This window comes from Octodon degus, unplaced genomic scaffold (assembly GCF_000260255.1).
Source record: "Octodon degus isolate 3935 unplaced genomic scaffold, OctDeg1.0 scaffold00431, whole genome shotgun sequence".
NCBI lineage: Eukaryota > Metazoa > Chordata > Mammalia > Rodentia > Octodontidae > Octodon > Octodon degus.
This window is the reverse complement of record NW_004525007.1, coordinates 294,332-304,825: the sequence shown is the minus strand read 5'-3', so window position 1 is coordinate 304,825 and position 10,494 is coordinate 294,332. Positions and strand designations below refer to the sequence as shown.

General features: G+C 39.2%; 1 protein-coding gene across 1 annotated transcript in view; it reads right to left on the bottom strand.

The window, feature by feature from the left end:
* The window catches only part of Ak9 (adenylate kinase 9), a 244,663-nt gene that overhangs the window by 189,687 nt on the left and 44,482 nt on the right, over nucleotides 1-10,494 (bottom strand). Inside the window, exon 10 of the mRNA XM_023708665.1 lies at nucleotides 876-974. Within this exon, the coding sequence (XP_023564433.1) occupies nucleotides 876-974 (99 nt within the window). The remainder of the gene's footprint in view (nucleotides 1-875; nucleotides 975-10,494) is intronic.

Below are 10,494 nucleotides of genomic sequence, written 5' to 3'. Positions count from 1 at the left end.
AATAAAACTTTGAAAAAAAAATACACACGCAAGTAAATAAGGATTGGATCACACCCATGTATGATAAAATGTCTTTTGTCAAAAGGCAAGGTGTAAGAATGCAATTTTACAATTACATTTTTTTTTTTTTTTTGGAACCGGGGATTGAACTCAGGCCCTTGTGCTTTTCAGGCAAGCGCTTATTCTACTGAGCCATCTCCCCAGTCCATATGATTAGCATTTTTTTTTTCCCCTGCGGAACCGGGATTGAACTCAGGCCCTTGAGCTTGCCAGGGAAGCGCTTATTCTACTGAGCCATCTCCCCAGCCCTAAGAATGCAATTTTAGAAATAGATTAATTTATATAAAGAAATATTATGAGGCTGTGTTAATGAGACTGTTAGTGTTTCAGCGGCATAAAAATGTAAAATATTTTTGAATCTGTTTGTTAAATAAAAGTATATTCCAACCAAAAAAAAAAAATAACCACTAGGAAGGCAGTATGCAATGTGTTAATTATTGGAACTGTCCCACCAATTTGATTTGAAACTGTCTCACTGCTATCTATTTCTCAATAAAATTATGGAAAAACTTAAAAAGAAAGAGTAGTGCTAAAGGCTTTTATGTTTGCTTTTTTTGGTGTTAAGAAATGTTCAAAGTTAGGGTTTTCATTATTCCTACGGTTCTGATTTTACTGCTATTCTTCATTTGAAACTTATGCTGATGTATTTATTGTCTAAAGGAACATTGGTGTTAACGTTATAGCTCTTTTCCAGAAGACAAAGCCATTTTTATAAAAGCTATTCCTGAAATTCATTATAGACCATAAAAAGATACAAAATAAGATCCTAATAGATACTGAACAGTTTGACTTTCAAACAGTTAAATAAAACTTACATTTTCCATCATGTCATTAATTTCTTCCTCTGCATTTTGAAGTTTGGTTAAAATAGCTGCTCTTTTTAGGTTCAGATATTTAAGTCGTTCCATTACCATCTAAATGTAAAGAACAAATATTGACTACATTGGAATTTGAACATTGAAACATTCTGAAAAAGTGACCAGTTCATGTCTCAACCCATGCTCCAGTATCAGGCTAGAACCCTTGCTTGCTTCCTCTTGGTGCCTGTGGTCTCCTGGCAAGTATTGGTGCTTCTTGGCTTGTTACATCGCTCCAACCTCTACCTCTGCTGTCACAGAGTCATCTTCTCTTCTCAATACTGTATGAGGTCCTACCTGATTAAGAATGACTTCATCTTGGGGCCAGGGAGATGGCTCAGTGGAATAAGTGCTTCCCTGGCAAGCGCAAAGGCCTGAGTTCAATCCCCAGTTTCGCAAAAAAAAAAAAAAAAGAATGACTTCATCTTATCTTGATTACTTAATTCCAAATAAGGTTACACTCATAGGTATTGAGCTTAGGGCTTTAACTTTTTTATTTTTTTAACTAGGGATTGAATCCAGGGCCTTGACACTGAGCTATGTTCCCAGTCCCCCTCCCTCCCTTTCTTTTCCTTCCTTCCTTCCTTCCTTCCTTCCTTCCTTCCTTCCTTTCTTTCTTTCTTTCTTTCTTTTCTTTTTTTCTTTCTTTCTCTCTTTCTGACAGGGTCTCACTAGCTTACTTGGCAATTTCAAACTTGTGATCCTCCAGGCTCGGCTCCCTTGAGGGACACATTTCAAACCGTAATAGTCTCCCCTACGGGCCTCAAATGCTTACATCTTGAGATGTGGACCTATAAGACCTCCTTGGTCAAAGAGAAGGTGACCAAGTTAAGATGAATGTAGATGCTGGAGTAATGCTACTATAAGCCATGAAATGCATAAGGCCATCAAAAGGCAGGAGAGGCAAGGATGGATTCTGGAGTATCTGGAAGGAATATGGTCCTACTTACACCTCGACTTTAGACTTCTAACCTTAAGAACTGTGAGGCAAAAAGTTTCTGTCACTTTAAACTATCCTGTTTGTGATACTTTATCATGGAAATACTAGGAAAAGAATATAGACACTATATAGAAGAATCCAGGTAGGAAAAAAAGAGGCTAATGCACAGAATCTGAGATAAAAGTTGGTAAGACAGACAAAATCCTGGCAGTGCATGGTAGTCTATAGAAGAATATATTATTTGTTCATAATTCAACTTTCCTTCTCTAAGCTTGTTGATTTTTATTTGGGGTACGGTTCACTTCTTTACCTCTCAATGCTGAGGGGAATGTGGCTGTAACTCACTTTGGAAAAATGGAATGTTGGCAGTACAGTACCTGCAGAATACCTGTTTCAAGCTGCAGCCTTCATAGGCTCAGCAAGTTTCAACTAAGCCTCTTGGTATGTCCATCCACTTAAAGTGTGTCCCAGATGTTAAAGAGTGGAGTTTCTGGGTGTATTGAAGAAACTTATGGTGTAAGCTGATGAACTAGATGTGACTATTGGGGGGAGAGGGAACAAGAAAGAAGAGCAGTTAGAAGGATGGTATTAATATTTACAAAAAGTAGAAAACAGAGAAACTAACTGGGAGAAAGTGCTGTTAGAATATTGCCTTGTGCATTTAAATCCAAGATGTCTATAGAACTGAGGGAAAAGGTCTGGTAATAAGAATTTAACAGGTACCAGCAGTCAGAGGGTACTTAAAGTCATTAGACTGGAGGATGCCTCTTCAAGGATGATAGTAGAGAGAGAAAAGCTCATAGAGACTGAGCTCTGGGGTCCTCTAAAACTACAGATTAGAGAATAGGTATGTCCAGTAAGGCATAATGGAACTACTGTGCCATAGGTCCCAGAAGCCAAGGGAGGGAGAGAGCAGGAAGAAGTGATCAGCTGCACCAAATGCTGCTTCTATATTAAATGCAATGAAGACTGAAACAGTGCTGTCTTTGGTTACAAGGTGATCACTGCTGATCTTGGCAAGAGCAACACCTTCAGAGAGGAGCTTTTTCTTGGCTTGGCTCCACCACTAATACTGCTATCATGTCATCACTAATGAGATCCAGTCAGAAATCTGGATATCATCTTTGACTTTTACTAATTCCTAGGTTAAAGTGCTCTTCCAGTCCATTTTTAAAATCTCTCTCAGACCTGTTCTATCCATTCCCAATATACTCTAGATTATACCACCATCTTTTACCTGACTGGCTGCAAAAGCTAGAACTAATCTTCATATCACAAATTGTATTCTCTTTCCATGTTTTAGTTTACATGGAAGTCTGAGTTTGTTCTTAAATGGGAAGAGTATCATTTTCACTCTCTGAATTAAAACTTTTCATGGCTATTAACAGCTGGTGATTAGTTCCAGAGTCTTGACACAATTCTACTCTTCCAGTCCCATTCCTCCCACTTTGCCCTGCTATGTCAGGGTCTTCTATTCTATCCCACAATTTGCTCTGCTCTTTCTTGTGCCTGGGCCTTTACATAGATTCTGTGTGTAGGACAGAACCCTATCCCACCCACCCCTGTCCTAGCCTTCAAGACATGATTCTTACTCTTCCTCTAAGTTCAATTTCAGACAGGTGGCCCTCCTTCCAAGAATGTTTTGTACTTCTTTCATGAGCTCCTATAATACCTTGTACCTCTCAGCCTTAGCTTACATCAGTATTCACTTATTTTGTATTTTTTAGGAAAGAGTCTACAGGGTGTTCAGGGTCTCACTATTAGATCAGACTCATAGCGATCCACCTGTTCACACCCTCCCAAGAGCTGGGACTATAAGCACGTGCAACCATGCCCAGTCTCAATTGCCATCTCAGCGGGCCATGGGGGCAGGGCCGACAAAGCAGGCCCAGGGATCAAACCCCCAGCCCCTGGTTTAATCCACTGAGCTATTTGGCTGGCCCTTACACCATCATTTAAATACTAATCTTTGGCTGGGGAAAAGAGCTCAGTGGTCTAAGTACCTTCCTGGAAAGCAAAAGAACCCAGGATTGATCCCCGGTACTGCACGCCATGCCAGCCCTGGGAACCCCAACATGCTATGCCAACCACTGGAACAGGGTGTGGTGGCACACGCTTATAATCCCAGGATCATGGAGACTGGTACAGGAAGATCAGTACAAGTCCAAGCTGCATAGTGAGAGTCTGTATCAAATAAATAAATAAATAAATAAATAAATAAATAAATAAAACTTAAGATAAATACTGGGGGACCACCCACCTGGGGCACCCCTCATGTCCCTCTCTTGGACAGGAGGTTTCTTTCCTCCAATAAATATATTCTACTTATAACCACCATTTGTTCCTAAAATTCATCAGTTTTAGAGAACATGAACTCATCCCAGGTACCTTTTAGGTTTGGAGATCATTTTTCCCCTATATCATTTGGAGGTCAACCCCCTAGATCAGTTTTTCTCTTTGTATCATTTGGAAGTTCCTGCTGAGATCATTGCACAGAGGTATGAGTTTGATTTTCTTTCATAAATTCTGGATTGGAACTCATTTAGGTAATAATTTTTTTTCTTCAAATGTTGATGTATTTGCCCATTGCTCATAACTGGTCATACTTTGCCTCATACAGCTTTGTCTTATATAGTTCCGCCAAAATTGTTTAAAATTGCTTATGCTTTGTCTTATATGGTTTTGTTAAAATGTTGGCCAAAATGTTGGTAAATCTAAGTTAAAACATGTACATGTTAAAAGGTTATATTTCTTTAATGGGACATTTTATGATTGCCTTGTATTTGTATATGTTGCATTTGAACTAGATGGTAAATGTACTGGTATTCCTTGCTTGACTTTAGACAAGAGCACTAGAGAGAGTAATGTTAGTAAGCCTCCAAGTAGATTTTATATGAACTTCTGTAAAATGGGACTTAAATCTAGCTCAGGCTTAAAAATATACATGCTTGTATATGAAATACAAGGCTTCTTTTGCCAACTAAATGACAGTAGGTCGGCAACTGTTCTTAAAGACTTGGAGAACAGGTTTCACTGAACCAGACTGGCTCTGTTCCTCTTCTAAATGCTAGAGGAAATGTCAGGCTTGCTCTGATTCTTTCCTTTGACCTTACTCCCAATTTTCCAACCTCTTTGTACTTTCCTTTTTACAGGCATGTAAAATTAGACATAGACTGTTCCAACTAAGTGAAGCCCTTAGAAAATGAGCATTTGTTAATGCCAAAAACAGGGAAGTCCTTTAAAAAAAAACATATCCCATATCTGTGTCAGATGAGACAAAGAAGAGCTATGCCCGTGGAGGACACATATAAAAGCCATGTCCCAACTTAGTGTTCTGGGAAGGTCTTTTTCAGGAGGCTAAACCTGAGACACAGTGGAGAGAACCGACTTCTGGGTGACACCAGAAGGAGCAATCTTCAAAAGCAGCATACTTACGGGACCAAAACATACTTAGTCTGAGAGAGGATCTCCAACATTTTCTCCTAGGTCTAATTATTTAGGTGCATAAGAGCTAAGTTGTAGACTTTAAAGCCTTTACTGTAAAGCACTAGGTAATCTTGTTCAGTTTTGCTTTTTTTTTTTGGTGGAACCGGGGATTGAACTCAGGCCTTTGCACTTGCCAGGCAAGCGCATATTCCACTGAGCCATCTCCCCGACCCCAATTCTTGTTCAGGTTTTTAACTATCCCTTATAAAGCTTGGACAAATGGTGGTTACTCTACTGGGTACTAAATGCTCCTAGAGCAGATGCCACTCTTTGAAGCAGAGGACAGGTTTCCCCAGCTGTTCTTTGGTGAATCCCCATTGAAGCCAATGGCTGATGGAATGTTGACCAGAGAGACAGCAGGATTCTTCTCTGGAGACTGATCTCTGGTTGTGTGGGCCAAAAGAAACTGAGAACACCTGAGGGGTCATGGCCATACCCAAAGGTTCCTTCGTGGAAACTGGCTCTTGACCACTGAAAGATCTCCACTTACCTACTGTATTTTTTTTCTGTTTCTGCTAGTAAAGTAGGAATTTTATCTGAGTTTTTCAGTAGAACTTAATGAGTTACTCCAGAAATTAGGCTAAGGCAGCTTACAATAGTTTACATCCTATAGTGGCTATTGGGGATGATTTACATCTGTGCCTTACACATTAACTAAGAGTAAAAAAGATTTCTGTCAGCCTTAAAGTAATGTGTTTTTTGCCAATATGTAAAATGTGATTACTAGATGATAAATCCAAGTTTTACCTGTGAACTCCAAAGATTTAATATAGCCTAGTCCTATGAAAGGCTGCCCTGGTGACTACATGGAGGAACACAAGTGTCTTGGGGACTTCTTTGCCTAGAGCTCAGGGCAAAGCTCTTCCAGTCAACTGTCTCTTTTGTCTACCTCCAAAGGTGATCTGTTTTACAGCACAGTAGGAAATGTCCTCTGCTTCCAACTTACCTTTCTATGGAATAGTTAAGCTTCCTTATGTAGACATTACTGTCACTAGACTACCTGTAACATATTTACAAATATTCAATGAGAATAAGTGTATGGTTCCCACAGTTTGTGAGATTCTTAGGAGACAACAGTCACACACCAGTTCCAGTGTGGATAGGCTGGTAGGATCTTGTCTCCCCTCTCTCCAAGAGTATCCACCTGCTCTGGAGTGGTCTACTCATGGGATGCCTTGAGGGGTAATCAATCAGAGGTAAGGTGGAGACATCCAAAACACTCTCTTTTTGCATTCCAAATGAGAATTTCACAGTCAAAGTCTCTTATTCCTTTAGAATGCATTATTATTCACTGGAAGATGTTTGATCCATATGCAATGAAAAAGAGCCATTTAATATTTTTCTGCACATGTGCATGACCTATGTGCTCCCTAGAACCAAAATGGAATGCAGAGGAAGTATCAATTATGACACTATTTTACAACTAGAATGATACTATAAAAGCAAAATGGTCAGATTTTGTTTGCATTAAAAAAAGTCATTGTTATCTACTTTTGAAATGTGAACATGAGCTAAAGGAGAACAAAGCAGTTCAGGTGCCTAAAGTATTTAATATTTTGGAGCCTAAGGCTGCTCCTCCCTAACCTTTGGAGCCTAAGGACAAGACAGCCTTTATCACAGCCTCACCCACCATTACTGAAAGGTTTCCCCATTTGCCTTTCTAAAGGGTGGGCTTCTAGAACAGCTGTAATCCAGGCCTCTACAAGGCTACAACTATCCTTAGCCAAGTTTATTCAAGCTTTTCAAGGATAAAGAAGTAAATAGGTAATTTAGAACTTACAGAGTTCATGTACTTTTTTCTCTGTGACCTAAAATAGATAAAGTCAGATCTTAGAAGATCTTTAGATGACCTGATAGGTACATTGATGTCTTTAGAGGACTTACTCAGACTTATAAACCAGATTGGAAGGATGTAATGTTAATCTTAAACCAAGCTTTGACTTCTAATGAAAGGCAGCATTGCAAGCTTCTATTACATTTTGAGATAAATATGATATTGTTAATTTTAAACAGCCAAGAGATAGACAGCCAGTGGAACTACCTGTTCCCACTGGAGCCCAAATAATCAGACCACTGCTGGACTAACAGCCAGGCAAGAAACCAGAAAAGACATTTTCTTTCAGTCTTCAAGAATAGTGTATTCTTGAAGCTCTAAGAACTAAAGCCAAGTCTTCTAGTTATTTTAAATTTTAGCTATTTACCAGGAGAAAGATTATACACCCTTCTGATTTCTTAGAGTGTTTAATAGAGGAACTGGTAAAGTATACTTCCCTAGATCCTAATTAAATAGAGGGACAGATTATTCTTACAAATAAATTCATTCCTCAGTCAGCTCTAGATATTAGAAAAGAGCTACAAAAGATAGCTTTTGCTCTAGACAATTCACCTGATATGTTAATAAAAACTGTTTCTTAGTGACCTATAATAGGAACTGGAAGAAAACCAGGGAGAGAAACCAAAGAGATCAAAAATGGCTGCCTTTGTTGTAGCCTCAAAACAGACCCTAAATCTGGTTCTCTGGACTCCAAAAGTGCTCAACGACAATGAGGTTCACCTGTTGATGAGGTTCATCTGCTAGTGGTTTCAGAAGCTAGGCCAGCATATGAGGGACTGCCTTAAGAGGCCCCACAAGCCATGCCCTGACTGCCAAGGCAGCCACTAGAAGTGAGACCGCACTCTGAGGCAGAGGCCCCAGAGCTCAGACTTAGCTTCCCAGGTGGTCCATTAGCACTGATGGGCTCTGGGCCTGCCTCCTCCCTCTGGCCAGACTGTTATTTCTACCTGCCACCTCCACAGAGGAGTCCTGAGTAATCATGAGTAAAGGAAAAAACCCATCCTATTGCTGGATATTGGCACAGGTTTCTTTGTTCTTCTCCAATCTTGATCTTCCTTCCAGTTATTGTACCTCAGTAGAAACAGACTTCAGAAGACACCTTGCTTTAGCTGTAACTGAGATACTACAATATATGTTCAGGTTGCGTACTAATCAAAATGATAGGGCCGGCCAGATAGCTCAGTGGATTAAAGTGCTTGCTTAGGCAGACACAGGGGTTGGGAGTTTGATCCTCGGGCCATGTTGGCCCCGCCCCCAGAGCATACTGAGACAGTGATTGAGACTGGGCATGGTGGTGCACACCTGTAATCCCAGCATTTGGGAGACTGTAAACAGGCAGATCACTACAAGAAGTCTGATCTAGGCAGTAAGACCCTGTAGACCCTATAGACCCTGTCTTAAATTAAAAAAAAAAAAAAAAAGATGCTGAGACTGATATTTTACAAATATGTATTGTTGTTCATGTGTAAGACTTAAAAAAGGTATTTCACTAGTTAAAATAGATCCCCAAGGACAGATAAAATCCTGTCAGCATAAAAATGTTCTAAAGACACTGGCTACACAGTGTCCAATAGCTTTGGGCCAGAGATAGAACCAGGCCTCAAGACAAATGAGGAAACATAGCTACATACTTCCCTAGGGATGGGCATCAGGGATTGATATTCTAAATAGGCATCAATCACCTTGAAAGAGCCCAAATGAGTAACTAATCCAACCCCCAACAGGAAGAGACATTGTCCTGTATTGATGCCCTCTTGCTACATGACTCCCTTCCCCATTTGGTCCTGGATTTAATCAACTTTACCTGATCAGTGGTGCTTATAATCTCATTGGTTGACCACAGTTTTGTCCTACCTCATGCCCACCTAAGTGAGTTCCATGTTCTCCACCTTAGACCCACATGGTTTTACTCTAGAAAAGTCCCTGGAAGAGACAGCTTCCCAGGGACCACCTGCCTGGGGCACACCTCCTGCCCCTCTCTCGGACAGCAGCTTTCTTCCCCCAATAAATATATTCTGCTCATAAAAAAAGATAAATATGGATTTTCTCTTAATATATTAAGTATTAAAAAAGGGGAGGACTGATGGCCTCTTTTCTATCTATATCCTGAGAATTTATCATACTTAATGCCAGATACTTAGGTGTTTAAGGAAGACTTACTGTTTTGTTTCATTTTGTTTTGTTTTTTGTAAAATACTTTTATGTTCCAATTTCTCCATATTCTTGTCAACAATGTTTGTTGTCTTTTAGTTTTTACCATCCTAGTGGGTGTTGAATGATATCTCCTTCTGGTTTTGATCAACATTTGTCTTAGGACTGATGATGTTAAACATCTTATCATGTGTTTACTATTTGTTTTTACCTTTATTACTTTTTACTTTTCTTCTTATCATGTGTTTTTTTGTCATGAAGGGGTTTTAAATTCATTTGTAGGTCTGATTTCAATAGGGATAGATAAATAAATATAACACTGAATCTTAAAATGTCAAAAGAAAATTTCCAAAAATTAATGATGTTAAAACATAAATATATTTCTCTTTATTGAGATAGGTATAATATTATCAAAAGCATTAAATTTTTCCAGCTCAGGAAAAACTGACTCTCTATATGCTAAACACTAAAACTTGACCCAGGTCCATGGCCGTGCACTAAGCTAAAGTCAACATGGATTAAAGATTAAACATTAAAACAGAAACATGAAATCTCTTGGAAGAGAAAGTAGTAGGAACTCTTAAAGACATAGGGGTAGGCAAAGAGTTCATCAATAAAAATCAAATCGCACGGGAAATACTTGAAAGAATTAACAACTGGGACCTCATCTTATTGAGAAGTTTTTGCACATCAAAAGAAATTACCAACAAAGTGAAAAGACAATCCACAAATTTAGAAAACTCTTGACAAATAAGTACTCAGACAAAGGTCTGCTCTCTAGAATTTATAAAGAACTAAAAAACACTAGGGCCCCAAAATTTAAAGATCCAATCCAGATATGGGCATCCAAGATGAACACAAACTTCTCAGAGGATGAAATTAAAGAAGTGAATAAATATATGAAAAAATGCTCCACATCACTGGCTATCTGTGAAATGCAAATTAAAACAACACTGAGATACCATCTCACCTCAGAAAGAATGGCTATCATAAACAAATCACCCAACAACAAATGTTGGAGAGGCTGCGGGGAAAAAGGAACCCTTCTCCACTGCTGGTGGGAACGTAGACTGGTGCAACCGTTATGGAAATCAGTGTGGAGACTCCTTAGAAAACTTGGACTGGAAATCTCATTTAAACCAGCTGTTCCTCTACTGGAATTTTAC